The sequence below is a fragment of the Dromaius novaehollandiae genome, chromosome W (assembly GCF_036370855.1).
Source record: "Dromaius novaehollandiae isolate bDroNov1 chromosome W, bDroNov1.hap1, whole genome shotgun sequence".
Taxonomy (NCBI): domain Eukaryota; kingdom Metazoa; phylum Chordata; class Aves; order Casuariiformes; family Dromaiidae; genus Dromaius; species Dromaius novaehollandiae.
Window position 1 is genome coordinate 46,661,276 of NC_088130.1, and position 23,365 is coordinate 46,684,640.

Here is a 23,365-nt window from a genome sequence, read left to right on the forward strand (position 1 = left end):
TTCTTTAGTAAAGACTGAAAACACTGTGCTGTAGTAGCATTATTTGACTACTAATACTGCTTTTCTTTTTCAAGCAGTGCAACTCAACCACCGTCCTCTACGTTACTGCATTTCTGTACTCGGCAACAATGCACAGTAAATTCAGATTTTAGTCCAAATTTTGTTCTTACTGCTTTGACAGAAAATTGTGTATTACAGTATTACAGCAATGGTGCTTTTCTTTTTTGGACCAAAAATAGCTTGAAAAACTAGTGTATCAGTAAAGTTTTAAATGGCTTTACTACTAACAAACTGAAATGTTTCACAGCAAGCTGAGAAATTTGTTTCTTTCTGATGATCCTCACCACTGATTACTTGTCCAAACAGCTCCTCTGGTGTATCTCCAAAGAATGGCACACACCCGACAAGAAATTCATAAAGGATAATTCCCATAGCCCACCAGTCCACTGGCTTTCCATAACCTTGCCTCAGTATTACTTCAGGAGCTATGTATTCAGGTGTACCACAGACCTAAAAAAATAAGAAAATAAACACGATGGTAGAATTAGTCTAACAATATTAGTTGTTATCTACATTTATAATTATTGAAATGTAAAATAATGTGGAAATATGGTGAAATGAGATTCAGTAGGTTTTAGGCTGTTGAGCTTGCATAAAATCTAACTGTTTTAAAATGACCTACCAACATTTTTAGGCATCAGAATCATATCTGCACATCTGTCATGCAAAGGGTATTTTCTTTTTTCATTGGCTTTAACATGTGGCAGACCATCACAGTAAATATTTTATTTAACTTAAATATATCCTTATCTTTACATAAAAGTTGTGCTGGTTTTATCTTAAGTAACTTTTACAGCGAACAGATTGTGAGCAATGGTAATGAGGCATGCTTAAAGGGAAATGGGCCATAGCAAGGATTTTAGCACCCTTGGTTGTACAATGCATCATGTGCTCCACAAGTACTCTGCTGAGACTTCTGAATTCCTTATAAAAACAGCTTTCCATTTGTCTCTCTCACAGACTCACTTGAACCCAATTAGCTTGTTCATCTTACTAATAGATGCTAATGTAGAAAGGAAAAATAATCCTAGAACAATCCACAGGGCAGGAGTAAAAGCAACTGACATACTCGATAGGAACACCGATGCAGAAATAAAAACAGTTTATACAGTACATTCTGCTGGCAAAACATGACTTCATTTGAACACTCGATACAGAAATGAAAAAGGCTGTGTCTTACTTGTTTGTCAAGGAATTCTCTGGCATCCTTCTCAATGTGACCCTCATACAGATTGGTAGTCAAACTCATTAGCCCCACCTTAGACAGGCCAAAGTCTGTAAGCTTTATATGGCCCATGGATGTTACCAATAAACTGAAAATTAGAATGATCTGAAGTTACTGCAATATAATTCAATATTATGCACTTATTATTATTATACTAAGAGGAAAATGTTTCCTCAACACTGCAGAAATATAAAGACAATTTAAAAAGTAGTTGTACCAGGTAGAGAACAAAGAGGTTAAAAATCTGATACAGTCTGACATTTGTTACTGTTTTTACCAGACATAAACTATTTTTATACCCAATTGAACATCATCTTACAGGACCACATGAGTGGTTATAGTTAAATATATCTAGGTTTATAACATGAAATGCTTTGAATAAAAAGAGACAGACATCTTTCTGAAAGATCTAGAATAGATTTAGTTTTTGAAATGAGGTAAGCATTTGCTATCTAACTTCTTTTAAAAAATCAGATATTAAGTTAGCTGATAACTAATATTACAGTGACATGAAGTAGCATGCTATGAAGGTATTTTCACTCAACAGATGCGACCCCAATTTTTTTTTTTTTTTAATGTGTGACAGATAGAAGATTAATGGAGATACAACAATCATACCAATCAGTACAGCTATTTGCTGTAACGTTATTTACACATACAGGAGAGAGACTGTATTTCCAAACTTTGCAAAAAAATGCAACAAGAAAGATTTCCCAATCAGGTTGACTTGTCCTTTATATATACAAATACCTAAGTTGATGGCATTTTGTATTAAACAGTGTTTTAAGCATACTTAGAAAGATCTTTTTCCTCGATAGACAAAATGAATTTCCCTTCATTTCAACCAGAAAAAAAATAAGTACATTTTTCTTTAGCTACTCTGATAGCCTGTTCCATCTAACAGGACTTTAAAGAACACTTTTGGAAAAACACATTCTCTGTAATTGCAGGTAATGAAAATTCATAAATTGTGCAGAAACTGTGAATCTACATGATAACATTCATAATGAAAAACTCTGCATTGTGCATAGCAAAATTACACCCTTCATATTTTATTTAACGATTTTAAAGTCTTCTTATGGTTGTATTCTTTATACGTACTTGTCTGGTTTCAAATCCCTGTGTACAATTCCATAGTTATGAAGGTATTCCAAGGCCAGAACAGTTTCTGCAAAGTACATCCTTGCCATGTCTACAGGTAAGGGACCCATATTCTTCATCAAAGTAGCACAGTCTCCACCTGTGGAAAAAGGACAAACATTCCAGATGGTGCTATAAATTCCTGAGGTGTATCAGCATAATCCATACGTGCTGCAGAAGTAGGCATAAATTGCAGTCATAAATGCTTAGTTTCCAGCCAGATCATTTCCATGATCCAGTTTACCATGTAGCCACACCAGCCATTGTACTGCCAAATCATGTGAAGCTGGGAGCGACTGCTACAAGGGTTCAGCTGGAAATCAATTAAGCCTGTACTGCCACTGAAAAATGCCCAGCCATAGCGGGGGTATTTCATCTTACACTCTCTGTCCACCGTGTTTTCCTTCAACATCGGCACCTTTAAAAATCGCTTCGTCTTCTCTCTTTGTAAAATCACTACTGTAAACACCCCAGGACTTGCTAATGAAAATTAAAAATCCAGAAAAGCAAACAGCATTTTCACATGAACCTCAAATGGGAGGACACTTATGATTATAGTCTATGAGGAACTTATTCAAGGAGCAGTTATTTCCCATTACAGTTGTAGCACAAGCATTTTACAAGCTCCAACCAGTAGATAACAACTGGGAAGAAAGCCATCTTGTTCTTGGATTTAGATCCTAAACAAGTATCGCCAGAGCACAGAGGACGCGCAGGGGGCCCTTCTAAATGCAAGTACAACATGGGTTATTTTCCTTTCTTGGTGTTAGAAAACCCTGCTCTTCTACAGTAAAAGAAAACAGATACTTTACCCTCTACATATTCCATGACCATACATAAATGGCGTCTTGTTTCAAAGGAGCAATACATGCTGACAACAAATGGATTTTCTGCAAACGTCAGGATATCCCGCTCAACAAAAGCCTGTTGAATCTGGTTTCGGAGGATGAGATTCTGCTTATTAATTTTCTTCATGGCAAATCTTTGTCTGGTTTCCTTATGTCTCACAAAATAAACAGCGCTGAAGAAGTTGAAATGAAAAAAAAATGTATTTTAAAATATATTTGTAAAAACAGGTACATATATTTAAAGCCATTGTATATGCATTATATAAAAAAAATTGGCTTTAGTTTAACACAGCTGACAAGCCTTTCAATTTGAGAATGGCTAAAGACCTCATTTTGTTTCATCACCAGGACAAGTCTCAGTCAACACATTAGCACACAAGTTAAAAACAAACAAGCCCCAAACAAAACCAACAAAAAAGAAGAAATAAAAAGCTCTGAACAAATACTGCAAATGCTCTCAGCCCATATAGATTTTGGGCGTCTCCACCAGCAAAGGATTATATACAAAAACCAGCTATGGCATAATGTTATAAATGAGTCTGACAAATGCTCATTCTGTAAGGATGGTGTCATATAACTGTGACTCAGACTCTATCCAGGGGATTCTAAAACATGTCACAGGTTTCTCATGAAGGTTTCACCTGCAGCCTCAGAAGCTGCTTGATGGGTGGTTCCTTCATTGCCAAGTGCCAGGTGCAAAATGCATCATCTGTACTTGTTCAGGCCCCAACACTGGCATCGATCTGTATCGGGGCAGGTCACCAGTAGGTAATTTGAAACAGATCACTGTATTAACTACACAGTAATACATTATGCTGTATCTTGACACACAGAATTTCCACTGGGGTATTGAATACAAAGTTTTCAATAAGCTTGGTTAGATCAGGTCAAGGCAGTGGGGTAAGCAGAGTGAAATAAAACCTCACGCACACAAGCCGCTTTACTTGTGCTCAGGAAAAGGAATCACCCCACCATAAAACACTGACACAGGACATTGCTGCTGCATTTCTCAAAATCCCTTGAGGCAAATCCTGAAAATGTTTGCCTTGCTTGAAATCTACTTTGCAGCATTTATTGCTTGTAGCATCTCTAGTATATGACTACCACAGCAGTGAGTGTTTATGGAAAGAAAGGACAAAAGGGAGAAAATACAGGGAAAAAAATGCAACTCAATTATGTAGTTTTTAAATTCAATCTGTTGTCCCCATGAGGTACAATTATCAGCACACAGTTATTTAAATGAAAAAGGGGATTCTTGCCTTACTGTTTTTATGAAGAGCTCCACACAGCTACCAAAGTTACAGTCACCTTAAAAAACAACAAAGACCAAAAAGCCTTCTGATTTCCTTTGTGGAGTACTTTCCTTGACAAGAAAGTTTCTCTTATTCATTCCAAAGGCTTTCATTAATCCCTTTCTCTTGTCTGAGGGTAGGGCAGGTAAAAGACATTACACATTATGAAACTAGGGGAAAAACACCTTGGGCAAAACCCAAGACAAACCCCACCCTTAGTGCCTCTTACCCAGCTGTGCTCCCTCACGCCCCTCCCAAGCTCAGAAAAAGACCTAGTTACTCAGCTCAGCACTTCAGCTCTCCTCCCAGCTGGCTTCATGCCTTCTGTCCTGCACCTCGTCTCACCCCTCCCCTCACACTCATTTCTTTTCTCCATCCCTTCCTTACAACTCTTTTCCTTTGCTTTCCTTTATATTCCATCTCCCCTCTCTTTTTTATTGCTCTCTCTCCTGCCAGTCAGCCTCAGCTTTTTAATTCCTTGCAATTTTGTCTTTTCCCTATTTCAGTGCTCTTGGTTCCCTCTTGGAACGTAGAAGAGCAAGCTCTTTGGGTACCTAAAGCCTTGAGCCTTCAAAAAAGTGTTGCATCAACCCACTGAACTTAACAGATTTCTGGGCAAGCAGCACTCTGAATGCAGAGCTTTCTCAGAGCTTTAATTTAGACAGCATGTCAAGATGAACTTTTGAAAGACAGATATTAGCAAGAGCATATTATTACAGCATCTTAGTAATTCCTTTGCACACCACACGGATCTGTACAGTCATTACTACCATATTTAATGATGAAGAACCAGTAAGGCTGAACTATCCAACCATCCTCTAGCAAATACATGTCGATCATGTTTCCCCAGGTCTCTAAATTGCATTCTCCAGTTTCTCAATCACAGGAAGATAACTGCATATATTTCCACCAGAATTCAGTAATCCATGAATCCTCAGAAAATATTGTTTAGTCCAAGGTGCATCAGAATCACAAGCAGATGGCAACGTACCGGCTCTCTCTCACATTTATGCGTACATATACAGCTTATACTGTACAAAGTGATTTTAAATTTTTATCTTCAGCATAGCTAGGTTTATATCATTATTTACTCACATCCCCCTCTGTGTACCACAGTACCAGAGCAAACAGCATCTATGCTTTACAGCAAAAACTGTGCCCTATACAGCAGCGCATTACTCCTGCTGAAGACTTCCGTTTTTTCTCCAACATACTCCAAATTCACAGCAGTTATGCCATTCCCCCAACCTATCAGTACTCTAAGTACACTGTAACAACTGCATCCTCTATTTACTGAGAACAAACGTCCAGTAATACTAGAGACAGATCCTCACACAAAAAGAAAGCTCGGTGAAAGGTGTTTATTAGTTTTCAGTGGTCCTGTCCAGCTACTTTGGAAAGAGAAGCAGCCTCATTTTCTACTTCCTTGCTAATTCATTCCATCTTCTCAAAAGGTCGTAAATGTGATTGGTAATATAAAAGAAGTCCCTAATGAAACTAAAGCAGCATCAAGGTAAATCCGTTGCTTCTCCGTCCAAGCACCTTTGCCTTGCAAGGAGTGAAGGAGCACAGGACTGTTACAGTAGTATATTTTTGAAAACCTCACTCGGTTTCTTGACCTTGGTCACTAATTGCTCAGCTCATAATTCTCAGTATATTATAAAGACAACTGTAATTCTAGGATTCCTTTAATACAAAAGCAATGTCCTTCCCAGCACATCCAATTGCCCCGTCATCCCATTCAATCACAGTGGTTTGCCATCTTTGCCTGTGAAGCCACAGAGTGGCTTTGTTGTGGCCTCCCATGTTTTCAAACAAACGAATTGCTTTCTCACCTCCCCCTTCTTATTTTCATAACATGGCTACAAGAGATTTCTAAAACAATCTCTGCAATTTCACTGTACAGGCCTCAACATGTACACAAATGTCCTGTGTTTTATTGATGTCATATTTCATCACAAGTTTACTTTCCAAGGGAAATCTATTCATAAACTTCGGGGTTGTCCAAATATAGCCTTCTTTCACTTCTAACATAAATCTTCTCCTCCAGCTTGGGGGGGGGGGGGGGGGAAACATCTCTAAAATACCCTTTTGCTAGGCACCAATATAAAACATGGATACACACGTGTAAGATGACAAGAGAAATGATGACCGGGTTCCTGAATTGCTCCAACTTAACTATAATGCAATCTCTCCTCCAAATCTTACAATACAGATTTCCATTTTTCCTTAAATTATTTATAGCCTTCAGCCCTAGTTTAAAGTTCCTTCAATAAACTCAACTTTTAGTTCTGTTGTATAATCTAGTCTACATTCACAGCTTTAGGCTAACACAGCTGTCACTTGCTTTGACCTGATTCTCTGCTTTGTTAAAGGACCTTGAAATCCTTGTGAAAACACAGGTACTGTGTTTCCTATATTTACTGTTTAAAAACTCTATCTGCTAACCAAGAACTATGCTTCATTTTCATAAGCAATGTCCGGACTGCTAAATTCTGTATTACCCTGGAATTAGTCTGAGTTGTCTCCAGCGTGGGGAAGCCATTTGGGCACCCGTGAGTAATGCTATGACAGTATGACAAGTTTACAAGTAGTTATTTAAGACCAGAATTTACATAGCAACGTTCCACCATCTCCTAGCTAGATGATGGCCGTGACCAGATGGAATTTATATGGGGGTAGGGAGGAAATGTCGGCACTCCTAGTGACACCAGCCAGTGCCGGGAGGGGGACACCCTGGCACAAAGTGCACAGCCTCCTTCCACCAACATTTCAGACATATCCTAACCTGCCTAGTATCAAATGAGATGCTAGCCATAGGAAGATGAGAACATGCGGCAGTGATTCTCCTCTCACAACTAGTACCAGTCCTAGTTGTTTCAATACTTCATATAGATCTTGACCAATAAAAGCACCTCTCCATATCGAACAATAGCAACTTCTCCTATCTTTATGGCAGCTAGTAAAAACATAGGTGCAAAATGGTGAAACCACTGTCCAGATTTCCTGAGTAAGCTTAGTAAGGAGAACTGGTCTGTATTTGCAGAAGAAATGCTCAAGAAACTGAGTTCTTCATCAGTCTGTCACACGCTGCACACGCAGGAAGGAGACAATTCAACACATTCAGCACCGTAACATTCTTTCTCTACCAGTGGAGATAACAGCAGTAGCTCCCACTCTTAGATCCTCACATACAGATTAGCTACGGAGGAAAGACAAGGCACATGGCCTACACTGCACCGAGAAAGGAGACTCAGAGCACCCTGAGCAGTCCACCAGTTCACCAAAGTTCACCATTTTGAGTAAGTCTACAATGAATGAGGAATGTGAGAACCCCACAGCACAAATATCACTACTCCCTACTTTCCAAACTGCACTGTAAAGCTATAGGCTTCTAGGAACCAAAGCCTTTTACTCTATGTGGACCAGTCACCAACAGGCATAAACAGGAAAGAAATACAGTTTATTTGTGGTCCTTTCAGAGGTGCTGCTACTTAAGTGAGCCTACATAGCTGCAGACTCCCCCCTCCACTCTCTCACACTTCCACTTCTGATCTGGTGACTGCCAGACTGATGAACTGATCTGACTGACGGGGGTGTTGTTTTGCAGCTGGGAAAACCCCTTGGTGCCATTCTCAACACAACTGTACATGAGCCAGAACTGTCAACTGGGTGAAGAACAGACAAGAATGAATACCAAGGGTTAGGGGCAGCAGCTGCTCAAGCCAACACCACCTCTGAGAGTTAACAAATTTATCAAGCAACACCATTAGTCAGTACGTCACGTACACCTTGACGTCATAATCTTCGCAGAAGTAAAAGCATTCCATGCAGCTCCGAAAATAGCACCGTATTTTTGCTTTAAGCAGACAGGCTTATACATTGGTAAAGAGAACCTGTATAAACAGTGCTCTCTTCCCTGAAATCAAATGTAACCTCTACTTTGTTCGGCTGGTTCATGAAAGCAGGCTGATACCAACTTCAGGAGTTGGACCACCTGCTCCCTCTTGAGGGCTGAAATAATTCGGGGCAGAAAAAAAAGTTGTTATGATGGCACTAAAAGCATAAAATTTGGGAAGCATAAAAAGTTTTGGCTGCCTGAAAAAAGTCAGATAGACAGCTTGTGAAACCATTAATGACTTGGCCAGCATCCTACATGTTTACTGATTCACAGCTTGTTTAACTTCTTGTATATTCCCAACCATTCCCAAAAGCCTGATACACCTCATCTACTATACAGTCATTTAATTGCACTACAAATGAGTTTATCCAACCAATTAAAAGCAGAGAACTAAGATATTTACTCAAACTTCCACGAAACCAATGGTTTATATTTAAACTCATCAACTTTAACGTATCTGACAAATGTCTGCTACAGCATGCCAAGACCAACAATTACTCTGTCAAGCAGTAAAAGCTTTCCACTTCACTAATGAAGGCAAAAATACCACCGTAAAAATCAGAGACACCAGAATGTATGCTTTTTAAAAAAAAATTCGTTCAGAATGAAACCCTCCATTATAACCTCCAGATAAATAAAATATTACAATATCATACTAAATCTTTAATCAGCACAAAATATGACCATTGATGTATTTCTGAGAATAAATCAGTGAAGCACAGGCAGAATTCACACATATTTCGGTTATTTCAAAAAGTTAATAGCCTGGAAAAATGCAGAAGAGGAAAAAAAAATCCTTGTACATAATAACAATAATTTTTATTTCAGCTGCTTATACTTGTAATAAACTGCAATAAACACCTATGGGTTAGTTTATTGCTTTGTATTAACAGATAGAACAGATATTGTTTAATTATACTCCACTTTATGGACAGGTTAAAAGGAGTTCAGGTAATAGTGATGTGCTCCCCATTAAACCTGATTGTAAGTTTTCAGTAAATCAACTACCAAATGTATGGCACTAATGCAAAAAATGCTTAACACTTACCCAAAAAAGTCAGTTGATATTACTGTCCCTCTTATCTGATACATCAGAATGGAAGTCTTCAAGTACACAGGTACTTTTGACAAAATGGTATCCTAGAGGATTTAGGAGCTCAAGCCTTCTCAGCTTTCAGTAGCATAAGTGACTGGGTGCTAAAGTCACTTTTGAAAGTGATTTCAAACTTTTTAATAAGTACTTTTAAAAGAAGTCTATTTTCACACAGTTCACCCAATGCATTTCTTATGCTCTACATTAGTCACTAGTGGGCTACATCTTTATTTTCTTTTTTGTTCTTGATTTTTGTTTCATTTAAAACAAAAAAAATCAAAACAATGAAATTCACTTTGTTATTAAGTATGGAATAGCATCCTATGAAAACTGATGATATTTGCCATTTCTAATATTATCACGGTATAAACCACAGATAGTCAGAAGTCAGCCTACCTCTGTTTTTAGTTTTGACAGAAGGACAATAATGATTCAAATAGAATCTAGATACACTCCAAACTGTTCACCCTAAATTAAATCTTTCCTCACAAATTTATCAGGGTCTCATCCAACTTCTACTGCATTTATACTGACAATTTTACAAATTATGTTCATTAAGGTCTTTCACATAACAGATATTGATTTGCCCCTCCATAAACAAAGATTTCACATGAAGAATAATCTTGCATGTCTACATCATATTACGCCATAGTAAGCCTTGATTTTTCTTTCCTTTTCCAGCTTTACAAATCCCTACTTGTCCTGTTGTTTCAAATGGACAGTTGTCTCTAGTCTATGTTTCTTGATGGCTGATCAAGGCTCCTTCTGACTGTAAAATCTAAGCACCAAGAACCACAGACTTAAGGAGCCTCTGCCTTCGGGCAGCAAGCTTCACATTTTTGGTCTCAACACACCCTTCTGCATCCATTCCCTCCTTTCCCCCACTCCCACCCATCCTAAAACTACTTGAAAGCTGGGCAGGTCCAGTGACTCAGATACCCGTTTCTCCTACATGTACCAACCACACACAGCTCTTCTCATCCTCCTCCAGTAAGACAAAGAGGAAACTGGGTAGGAGATGAAAGGGGGAAGGGAGGGGACAAAGCAGCTGCCAAGGGAAGGAGAGAGCGATGTAGCCAGTGAAAGGAGCTGCAAACTGTGGGGGGGGGGGGGGGGGGGGGGGGGGGAAGGCTTTTGAAGTCCTGGAGTATTTGAGAGTAACTAGCATACAGTAATGAGTTTGCCTAAGGAGAAATTCTGAGGGGATCAGTCCAGGAGAGGTTAAATAGAGAGAAGTGGATATTTGCATAAATTATGCTATTTTCTTCTGGCTTGTTGATGAACTATGTGAGCAGGTCTAGATACAAGTAACAGCCTCTAATACACACTGCAATGACCAACAGTACTAAAAAGTACTAAATGTGTCCTGTCCCATCAGGGCTCAGGGTTACCTTTAACTAAATAAACCAGAGAAAGGCATTACTGAGCCCACAATCCTCAGGCCTTTAAATTTGAGTGCAAAATTCCAGTGGAAAGAGCACAAGTGCTTTATCTTCTGCATCCAGGGACTCTTCAAAGAGTGCCCACTTCTATCAGGTTGTTGCTGCTCCCTATTCAAGCAGGAAAACTTCAAAATCAGCCTATCAGTATTAAAACAGGGTGACTTTAAACCTGGCTTTTGATTCATTCAGATTTTATCTTTGGTATTATAGGATACCTACTTCTGAAGAACTTTTGTGATGTGATATTTAGTATTTTAATTCACTGTAGTGCACAGTAATTCATTATTGCCTAGCAGGCTTTCCAAAAAGTTTCTCTTGTGAACTTTAAATATTAGCAACAACACAGGAAAACAGAATTGAGAAAGCAGCAGAGAAAACGAACTCCATTATATAAACATCCCTGCAGTAAGAAATAATGGGAAGTTTCCAAAATGAAATGCAAAAGAACTGTTACACTCACGGATTACTCACCCATAAGCTCCATTACTAATCAGCTTAATTGTTTCAAAATCGCTTTCCCGAGGTTTTCTCCGTAGCTTCAGTGAGGTATTAGAGCTCTTCAAAATAAAAGAGGAGAAAGAACAAAGTTAATACAGTACATTTTTTCAAAATTGGGGAATAAACACAAATCAAACATCCTCGGGCTGCCACACCCCAGTGAACCAGTTAGCTGCACTGGTAGCGAAGTGAGGGACCAAAGGGGTCTCTGAGGCAAAGCTGCCTTCTCATCAGAAAGGTAGCTGTTGTGCTGCAGCTATCTGTCCACTCATCTACACATTAGGGTTACAGGAGGCTGGCCAGAAGCCAGAATGGCAAACAAATTACTGGCAATTCCTAAATGGAGTTATGCACTCTTGTGAATCTCACTAAGCACTCACTGGCTGTTGCCTTCCCATTTTACTAAATCCAATTCTGGCAGTACAACCTGGTGGTAACAATGTGTAGATGACCTCTTGTTCATACAAAAAAAATTATACGCATTTCTCATTAGTGTTGTCTGGAATCATTTAGGATAGACTGTAAAAAGAGACACACAAAACGAAAGAGAAAAATATGGGAGGAAAAAAAAATGCAGCAATTATAACCATTACCGAGCTGACCTACTTATATGCCAGAATATTTTCAAAATGGAGTTATCCTAACTACTGCATAACCTTTTCTCTAGCTATAAATACATATATATATATATATATATATATATATTTTTTTTTTTTAAACTTATCTGGTCTTGAAGATGGAAGAGTGAATTAGAAATATGGAGAGAGGGGAGGAAGATTTCCAAAATAATTCCACATTCCAAACCCACAAGCTCTTTTTCAGGATGTTTTCCAAATCTCTCAAAAGTTCTGTGATCCCTATCTAGGCAGTTCTGTCATAGTTACAGCTGAAATTAGACCTGGCTGGAACATTTTCAATGAAATACTTTCTGAAGAAACAATTCAGTGCAAGAAGGTTAGTATGTTAATAGAATGAACTACACAACAACAGAAAGGGATGATTTAATAAACTGTTTAGTCCCTTTGCCCACCAGTACAGAATTCTTCCTAATTTCATATTAATGATTATTTTGAATGATCCTATGCTTCACTTCTCTAAAGTTTCTTGCCATTTCCTACGTGTATTTATTCCACAGATATCTTTATCCTATGTTTATTGCACAAAAACACTTTCAGAAAGTGTTTCCAAATCGTCATTCTGTATATTTCTTCCCTGATTTCATTTCATCACTCCTAAGTTATATTCCTTCATTACACTGCATTATCCTTCCTTTATTTCTTTAACTTTGGTATTTGTATTTGGACAACACAAATAGCTTTAGAATTATGACTTCTTAGCCACTGCTGAGCTGGTTTGCACATAGGCTCTCTCCAGTTTGCACTTTTAGATTCTCCTTATAAGTCAGCACTTCCCTTAAACATTTTAGTTATTACTTGCTGACTTTTCTCCAATTTGTCAGTATCCTTCCACAAGATAATGGCCAGGTCTAATACGGTATTTTAAACATTGTGAAAATGAACCAAAGCAGCAGAGTAAGGAACTGTCACAGCTCTGGAAGCCTTTAAAGGTTGCATTTTGCCCTAAAATCAGAAATTATCTCAAGGTGATAAGACATCTAGCAGAGAATGATGTGTTTTCTTTAGCATATCAGAACTAGTTTACCAGATACCTCATGACGGTATTTTAAATTCTGACATTTACAAATGTCAGTTAAGTACCACTGAACTACCTATGCACCCCAAAACTGCATGGGCTCCTTCTATCAACTTGCACTGAAAATCTATACTAAATTGCTATTGCAACATTTACTCTGTTGACTAAAATTCAAGGTATAAGAGCAGCTCTTTTTTAAATAAAAATTTTAACCATAAAATTCAAACCCAGCATAATATTCAACCCAATCAAGTCCACCAACCTGCTTTCCCTTGGTTTCCCTGAACGAGCATCTGACAAAATATTACAGACCCATTATTTTGCTAAAATAATTTCAGACATAGGTTCAGATGAACAATGCACAATTTTCCCCATTCCAAATTGGCTTTCTAAATCAAGGCTGTTCATTAACTCGCTCACTTCCTCCTCTTCTCTTCACTGGACCTGTTCGGGCTCTCTTAACAATTTGATGATTAGTTGCCTCTTAAAATCTGTTTGAAATACTTTATTTTTAGGAAAGGGTTTTAAAGTCCTTCCAAAAATGAAAGTAAATACATTAAACAAACAGAAATAAAGTAAGCATCAGCAAAACAGTGAAATTTTTGATAAAACAAGCTCAGCATCATGAACACACAGTAACTTGATGGACACTGAAGATGCTACAACATCTAGAAAAATAAGTAGAAAATTCTGTTCTATTTGTTGCTAGCCTTCTACCTGCTGTGCACCATGGTGCTAGTCTGAGCATTAACCACTGCTCTGTTCAATGCACCATTTACAGATACAGGCAGAAAATTTAGGTAAGGGGAATGGGACAGCATGTCTTTATTTTTCTTTACTCAGATTCAGTAAAAGCAGTATTGTAAAAGGAAAACTTACACTTATTGATTCATCTGTTTCTGGAGTTTCTGCTGTTCCATTGTCATAGTTAGCTAGCTGAGCTATTTCTAAAAAGAAAAAGATTAGAAACTTCATTGTAAACTCCATTAATTAGAAAATTGAATTAAGCAGAAAACTAAAACCTGAGAAGTGTCACTTTTCTAGAAGAGTTAATAAACTTGCTGCCCTATCTGTAGTACTTGCTACGTAACTTTTAAGGTGTCTCCCAGCATTAAGAAGATAAATCCCATCTGGTAAACAAAGATCTGCTATTCCATGTCTATGAAATCTTCCATCAAAGAATTGAAACAGCTACGTAATAATAAAGAGCAATACTGTTATGGCTGCTGAGATGTGGCAATTTTGAGTGATCTGTGTGATGTGAGCATTAGGGGATAGACGGCACTAGTTTGCTAAGACTTCACAGTCACTAAAGCTTTGCCAGATCTTCACAGTTACAGCTTCTAGTTAGACAGTAAGAACTGTCAGTTGTTTGCACAGAAATGCTGGCATGCCTAACAGAATCAGCTATTTTTTTTTAGAAGCTTATCATTTATATAGTCACCAATACAGTCTACCTCTCCAGGAAATGTTAAGATTTTCGGGATCTGCAAGTTATCTTGCTATCCTACTCAGCGTTATCCTCTGCTGCAGAGTTCCCAAGTCTGTTCTGCTCTCCATGGGCCCAATAACATAAGAATTCCTTGGCATAATAAAAGGTAAATGGGACAGCTAGTAGCTAAAATGGGACAGCTGGTAGCTAAAATACCCTTGGAAGCTTAGTATTACTTTAATCATATACATAGTTAATTATACACTTTGCAGAGCCAAAGATGCACGTCAGTTCATGATTATGTGCTGGGGATCAGAGACAGGACCACCTGAAATTTGTAAGGTGCATTTACAATGTCAGTACTGTTAACTGAATTTATGAATACAGAAAAAATTTGAATATTCACAAAAAAAATCTGAACTGGATTTTCCTATGTAATATTATAAGTGACTATTACAAGTGAAATTCTAGTTAGCAATCTGCACAGTACTTACTGTAATCATTAAGAGTAAATTAACCACACAGATAATTCTGTGTTGGAATAGCTAAAGAATTAAAAAAATAACTCTCACACATAATCATTATGCAAAACAAAAAGTTTGCAATGTGTAAGAATCCAAGGCACCTAAAATGTTACTTTGAAAAAAAACAAACATAGCTTAAGAGTTATAAAAGCTAAAATATTCCAAAAATTCTGAATATAAAGTCATTAAACAGTGAAAAATGTCTCAAATGAGAATAAACAAATAAAAGAGAGCCTAAGCTAAAACCATACAGGCCAAGTTCTGAGCTGGAGTGAATTTTACTGTCAAATCACAGTTCTGTGAACATGGGGTTTTCATAATAGAAGTGTTGATGAAACCTTTATTGTATGGGTGAGAACCAAGCAAGCCAGAATAATATACTCTGACAGCCTTCTCGACTGAAATTATTTTCATAAATAGCAAATTAAAATGAGCTATTTTTAAAGAGAACTTTTGCAAAATAACCACTATCTGAAAAATTACATATTATTTGCAAACAGTAGGTAGTAATGAAATGGAACCAAGAGTCAGCTTTTGAAGCACAGAGCTAAGGAACCATTTTGCAATGCCTGAAGAGATTTTTAAAACTCATCTAAATACCATTAAACATCTGCCTTTTTTCTTTCATTGATTTAAACCATTTCTGAAGACTCATGATTCAAATAGGTAAAGATGGTAATTTAAAAACCATGGGGAAAAATTTCTCCCCAGGGAACTTTTCAGAAATGCAGCCACCAGTCTCTGATAAGTGATGAATCTGTTGTGGTATTGCTTTCAGTACAGTATAAATTTATCTGGCATTATCTCCAAGTAATGCATGCATCATTTCACTCAAAGAAAGGATACTACAGCTAAGGCAGCAAACAAAGGAGGAAAGTAGAGAAGGGTCTAAAGCAGTAGCTTGTTTTTCTCTGCAGAGGAAGTGAGAGCCCTTGCACGAACATTTACAAAAACTGCAAGCATAATTTAACAGCTTGTTTGGAAATCCAGCTCAGTGCTTCAGGAAGTCTACAGTTTTTGAGATTTTTTTTTTTTTTTTTTTGAAAGAGATCTGCTTCTTACTGCTATTTAAATATTTTCTATACACGGAATTTAAAGAACTCTCACAAGGATGATCTCCATATGTAAATAAATACATATATATATTTTAAATACAAATGATTTCGGTATTTCCAAATATTTCACTTTCTAGATGATGAATTTGAGGGCATAAACCCATAGTGCCATTCTGTTATTTCTGCTCATGAAATGTCCTTTCATACAGAGTTGTCAATTCAAAAACAGAATGGATCACTGAAGAAGTCAATGCACAGTGATTTACACTGTTCGTGCATGTCACTTTTTGTGGGGAGGGAGGAAAATATTAACATGAATTAGATGCCCTGAATTATTTGAATACAAATCTACATATACACATATGCATACATATACATATACCTTTAAAATGATACACAAAATAACTTAATTGCCCCAAACCTCAGTTGAACTAAAAGTCAGTAATCTGTACATCACACATCCCTCACTGCGAAAAACCACACAGGCTGTTTTTCCTCACAGGAAAAATATTTCAATTATCCTGGAATGTTTCAAAGTTTAAGTAATATTTATCAATATTTAATTCATGAAATGCATTTGTAAGATGTGCTCTAGATAAAGTAGACACATAAAGTAAATATTCTAGTTTCAGTGAACAGTATCATTTATTATTTATATGTAACATTTGTATCCAGACCTCTCTCACAATAAACTATTTAAAAAGATTCAGAGACGACACTACCAAACTTGCACAGTGTCAGATTCTTTACTCATGCTGAGGAACCCTTTTATCCAAGTGGCCATAAAGATTTTAATCAGTAAGATACAGTTCAAGTGGTAGAATCAGGGTCAATAACACTAAACCCTCAACCCACACTCCAGATCACATCTTGCATACTTGATCAGGAAAAAACTTAGGGATTGTGCTTCTAGGCCAGAACAGCAGCTCTCCAAATCCAGCAGACACCACTTTATCTTGCAGAGAGTTAAGCTACTACTTTATCTTCCCCAGTAACACAAGGAAAACAATTTTTATGTATATTTTCTCAATGTGTCCTGCCTTCTTACTGTGCTCTGAATCCAAGCAAAAAGTGTCGCTGCTGCTATAATGTGTTTTTCAGATTAAAGATAATATTAGACTTGGGTGAAGATGTTCTGGTGAGGAGGCAGGAAGAGGACTAATAATAGAATTGTACTTTTCCTTTAAATCTTTCAACATAACAAGAATATCATCTATAACAATATCCAACTGAATTAGATCTAACCAAATTCCTGTCAAAATCTGGCAGTACTAACTTCACAAGCTGCCTAAGCTGAACAAAAAAGCCTTCTAACACACCTAAAATACACTACTCCTTTGTTTTAATGAAATATGATCTTGCATCATAAAAACTGATACATAAAACCCTACCACAATTTTTTCTAATAATTTGTGTTATCAAGCCCTATCCTAGAAATCTCCTTTTGTCCTGGGTGATAACACAATAGGAAAGCAAACAGCACTACATGTTTTCCATGACGACATTCCTACTGGACTTCCAACCTGCAGGGCTAACACTGAACACAATGAACCAATTTCCATTTATCACCAATGGTGTCAGAAGAAAAGACAAAATGTTCTAGTTAAGAGAAGGAAGTAATCTTAGTTTTCCCAGCACTGTCCTTTAAGCATGAAACAGGCCACAAAATAATGCTTTGTAGCGACCAGCACTTCCATGGGAACCCGAGTTTCTCCTACAAAAGTCATCATCATAGACAGAAATTATTTAGGAAAAATAGATCTTTGCAGTTTTAATAGCAACAGAATACATTCTCCTCAGGGAGTCTAAGCTATGGGAGGGTGGGAGCATCGAAGGGCTAATAAAGGTTCAGCCCAGTTTCATTAATACCTATGGCTGGATAACAGTGGATAACCATTAAATTTCAGCCACATCTGAAACACTGAAGTTACATTGTCAGGCTGGTTTAAATGTGAGTATCATTGCAACAATGTATTCATGAAGGATATTCACACCAGAAAATCTGAGGCAGCCTCTCTAATCCCTTTGAGCTGGTGAACCAACTGTGAAGGTTAGTGAATTGCTTGTTCTTCTACTGCCTTTCCTTTGACTTCTTGAGGTACAAACATAGTATCACAATTATCAAACTCACTAAAAGCATCTGGGAGTTGACAGCTGGACCAGGAGGTGCACTTACCTTCCAGTGGATCTTTATTTAGGCCCAGCTGGCTAATAATATATCGAGGGATGTCTGTTTTAATACCTTGCCCCTCTTTAGCATGGCCTTCGGCTGCTTCCAGAAGATAATAAAACTCTTCAGGATCAAATTCCTAGAAGAAAAGTAAATAATCACCATCATTCTCCTTGCAGAAACTGAAGTTTTAAAACCTAATATAAAACCTTTCTTTGCTTCTTCTATTGCAAACATTTGATATTTCCGTTACTAAAAAACAACACCTCATTCTATTACTAGTAGCCTATTATTCTTTTACAATTGCTACACAACGCAAGAGCCTGTAAGTGATGAAATTTCAGACCATTATTACAGAGCACTATCTTATAAGCGTAGGAAGTTCTCTGCCCCCTAAACCTCCCATAATATTCAGAATGAAATGACCTATAAGCAGCAATACCCCATTCAATGATAAAATGTCACATACAGAATACTTCATCTCCCTGCTGCCGCTTGCATATAGAAATCTACCACTAAAATAAACTGTGTAAATATATTGCTCTCTGCTTTTACTTCTAAAAAAAATTCGAGGTATTTTTAATCAACATGTATGTACTGTGTTTTATGGAAAATACAATTAAGTAAATCATTAGCTTTAGAGCCAAGCTGAAATAATAAGTTGCTGAAAACAGTATTTGAATTTCATTGACCCAATAGTTCCAAATCTGGAAATGAAATATTCTCCTTTGGGAACCAACTGTATTATTATAATCATCTATCCCATGCCTAAAAGGCAAGCCTCAAACAGTCTCTCTCAAAGAGAGAGGAAAAAAATAGAAAACCAAAACCTTGCCTTCCTCTAAGCCTCCTGCAGTTTATTTTAATACCTTAATATATGACAAAAATGGAAACAATTGAAATGAACTAGGAAAAATTTTTAAAAGTTTTTGTTTTGTTTTTTAAATAAACTCTCACTAACACACCATCTCCCTGTATTAATTCATAGTTAAAAACAAAAAAATCCACCTCTCACATATCCCTTACACTCTTCAAGATGTTCTTGTCTACCATAAATCATGACAAGTGCAATGCTTATAGAGTGAGAGTCAGTAAGAATTTCTCCAGTGAAAGTGGTTTAAGTCATGAAACACTGAGGCAGTGTAACAGACTTTTTGCTGGCATAAGTCAGTTCTCTCGAAAATTTCCATAAAAGCGAGGCGGGCTGCTGAGCTGGTTAGCATGCCTGCAGACCATGTGTTGGCCTGCCATGACTCCCTTGGGCTTTAGTCTGTCTGCTGGGTCACAAGGCTCCTGGCCTGGCACTTTAGGCTATCCAGGACTTGGGAAATGCAACATCCCACCCTGGAAGACAGCTTGAGAAATTAAGGTATCATCTTTCATTTTGGAAACATCCAAACAACTACCAGGAGGAGAAACAATTTACTGAAATGAAGTATCTTGGAATTTTCAGTCTTGTGAAAACAATCTTGGTTATTTTATTTTCCATGAAACAATTTTCGTCATCTCCAGCCCTACTTCGACAGATCTTCCACAAACACATGAAATACCCAGACTCTCTTTATTAGCTTAAAGTCTCAGGAGGTTGCTAAGCTGCCTGGAAATCTGAACTGAGTATTAAACATTAAACACTATTTTAGCTTTACTCGCCTCATCTGACATGTTGTTGCATTCCCCAACCGAACCACTTGTATCTTACTCCCTGGCACTAAAGAACACTGCAATGGTGCATGCCAGGAGTTCCCATCTACCTTCATCAAGGAAGCATTTTCTTCTCCTTACCTGCATCAATGGCTCAAATATTTATAAAGCTTCTCCTCCACTTGCTAGTAAGTCAGACAAAACAAATAGCTCTAATCACATGAAAATACACACACACACACACACACACACACACTTGCTTAGAAGCACGGAATTTATTTCCCAGTCTCTATTTTTACTTTTGTGTTTCATTTCTCATGTACAGAAGTCGCTTCAAACGGAAGAAATCTTTCAGTATTTGGCAGTAGCTCTTGGCACAAACCAAACAAGCAAAAGCTTTATTCATATGATTAACAAATGAATATAAACAGGTGCTCACATACCATGAACCTCTCAGCTAAGAGCACTATAAGCAAACTGACAGCATTACCTTAAGGTATCTGAAACTTCTTGTGATAAAACCATTGGATTTTTTTTTATAGTGTTACAAACTTGCTTACAGAGGCTGAAGTTTTCCCTACCTAGTATCTATTTCAGACAAACTTTCTGAAATATCAACCAGTATGATTCAAAGGTTTCCAGAGGGATACTATGGAAATCCAACATTTGTTTTTTCAAGATTAAACTATTTCAGTGACCTTTACAGGGTAGGCTTAGCACCTTCTTGCATTGGAAATGTGTTTTTTGTGACGGTCTGCCTAAACTGTTTCAAGCTACCTGCCTCTGAAGAAACATACTCTGCAGAGACTTGTTAAATTGCAGCTAAAAATCTCCTGAGGATCTCATCCAAAATAGGAATACTCCGAGGGCGCTGTGCTGGCTTTCTCTGCAGTTGCTGCTCTGCAAAGCTGAACAGCTGGATGCAGCTAGGCACCAGAACTAGAGAGAGAGACCATCTCTTGGCCTCTCATTCCTGTCCTTCCAGTCAGCTCAGCAGGCCCAGCAAAAGGAGGTACAGGATGTGCAGCAGCTCTGCTTGAAGCACGATAAGGCAAAGCAAGCAAGCTAGGATAAAATTCCAGGGGCAGAAACTTGGAACTAAGAGCATGGAGATTTTGACTAGCCAGCTATAAAGCTTAGCATTTAGAGAGAATGAACTATAGGCAATAAGGTCACTAGCAGAGAACCTGAATTAAATGGCTAAAAGACAATGATGAAGCTGGGGTGAGGACTCGTAGAGAACAAGCGAGCATTGGAGACATGGACAAAGTGTCACAGGGAGCGTAGGTCTCCGAGCCAACAGGACAGGTAATGTGTTTAAGGGTACTTTCACATGTGTGATGATAGAGAAAGGCACGGACAAGACTGAAGACAAGACAGATCATATGAGAAACCAGAAAAAGGGCTGGAGAAAAATTTTATCAACCCTGAGAACAGAACAAGGAAGGCCATTCAAGAGTGGAACAAGCATTATGATACATTTGAGGGGACAGGGCAAAGGAGTAATGCTTGCGGTTTGGATTCAATGGCAAAGGCAGTACATGCTAGTCTCCTCTCCTCTAGTACCTGAATTTTTTTTTTTTTTTAAATATGACTTGCATGCTGATTAAGAGCATAAAACCTTATTTTAGATTTCTTCTGAACTTTAAGTCATGAACGAATTGCAACTGGGAATACTGAGACATGATGTTTCCAAAACAAAACAGAGTCAGCTCTCAAAACGCCCACGGCTGAACTATCCAGGTCATGGATTAACTGTGCCACAGATGAAGAGACACAGCACAGAGCCAAACCAGGCTGGAAAGACTTACTAGCTCAGATTCAGTGCCATGCAAATGTAGTTATGCCACTTTCAGGCATAAGTTGAGTCTAGCAGCAGGTTAGTGGCTCTCGCATAAGCAGAGCCTTGCCAGCCTCAAATAGCTATGTGCAGCGTCAATACTGTGAACCTGGCACTGGCAAGCACAGTGGCTCAACAAAGTCAGCTCGGGCTGCACGCCAGGCCTGTTGGACTCAGGCTGGTACTTACGTGGTATCTGGACGTCTAAACATTTTCTCAAGCACACTGTGTTCTCCGTGGATTTATTAGTTCCACTGAACAACTCCAGCACATTAGTTCGGTGCACATGAGCAACTTCCCACACCTGAGCCACCCCAGGTATCACAGCATGGGGAAGCAAGGCAGAAACACTCCCATGTGATCTCTCACGAGCTAGGCCAGTCTGGCAACATCAGTGCTATGCTTACGCATAGGTTAACTCTCATTTATCTTCTAGTCCCCAGTGTAACTCAGAGTATCTGTACATCCTGTACATCCATGTATCCCTTTGCTGCATCCCCCCCTGCCAGTCAGGTGCTACAGAGCTGACTGCAAGCTGCTTATAGCCCAGGCAGCTGTTGAGTGAAACAAAATTCTGAAACTGGTAAGAACAATGATGACAATGACGGGAAAACCACTGAGCAAATAAGATTGTGGACCAGCCTTCCCAAGAGAAGAGCAAAGCCAAAACAAAACAAAAAAACCCCAACAACAACAACAAAAAAAATCAACCCCCAACACAACCAAGAGAAAAACCCAACTGATTTTTAAGCATATATGGTATTACATTTGCAATAGAAGGAACTAAACACAACTGCAGGAGGTCCTTGACAGTCCCTTGTTTCTGAGTAAAAACCAGAAAGAATCCTGCCAACAATGAACCTCTGCCCAGTACTTTGAATGCTTCAAAAAAAAAGAAAAAAAAAAAGTATAAAGGGCCTTCAATACTAACCAATGAATTTTCCCATCGTAACAAGTAAGAAATCTACTTACAGTAAGGATCACCTTACCAGACATTCCAATAAGCGAGCAGGACGAGCAATAACTATTAGGATCCTTCGCACTAGTTGCTTAATAAATGCCAGTTCTCCACTCTCTGATCGCTCTTGAGCCTAAAAGAGGAAAAGAAAGGGATAATTATTCAATACTCAACTCAGAAAAGTGGGATTATAGGAAATTTGGGACACCTCTTGCAGGTTTTGAAGCATGCACTTCAAACAGTAATTGATTTTCAAAATGCCTGCTGAAATAACAAGGATTTGAGCAAAGAAGCAACATTATCACTTCAAATTGAAGTCCTCCCATGTGTACAATTCTAACATTGTAATAACAAAAGTGACTACAATTTCAAATAGATACAGTATCTGCATGTCTTAACTTAGTACTATCAGTTTTAGATAAGAAGAGAGTGCATTTCAATACAACATTTGTCTACACGTACAACTGTCTCCCAGCTTTAGTTATTAATTTTAGAATGAAAAGAGAGCTGACATACGTAATATCAATAAATGTAAGTAACATCCATGCCCAACTGAAAATCATTTCCTATGGACACATCATACTAAAATGACC

General features: G+C 38.0%; 1 protein-coding gene across 7 annotated transcripts in view; it reads right to left on the reverse strand.

The window, feature by feature from the left end:
- Window positions 1–23,365, reverse strand: part of LOC135323508 (microtubule-associated serine/threonine-protein kinase 4-like) — a 290,162-nt gene that overhangs the window by 23,859 nt on the left and 242,938 nt on the right. For all 7 annotated transcript variants that reach the window (XM_064500494.1, XM_064500493.1, XM_064500492.1 and 4 more), the window contains 8 exons: window positions 22,804–22,905; window positions 18,340–18,472; window positions 14,032–14,099; window positions 11,473–11,558; window positions 3,238–3,446; window positions 2,387–2,525; window positions 1,241–1,373; window positions 345–510 (listed from right to left, as the gene is read on the reverse strand). In XM_064500494.1, coding sequence (XP_064356564.1) covers window positions 345–510; window positions 1,241–1,373; window positions 2,387–2,525; window positions 3,238–3,446; window positions 11,473–11,558; window positions 14,032–14,099; window positions 18,340–18,472; window positions 22,804–22,905 — 1,036 coding nt within the window. The remainder of the gene's footprint in view (window positions 1–344; window positions 511–1,240; window positions 1,374–2,386; window positions 2,526–3,237; window positions 3,447–11,472; window positions 11,559–14,031; window positions 14,100–18,339; window positions 18,473–22,803; window positions 22,906–23,365) is intronic.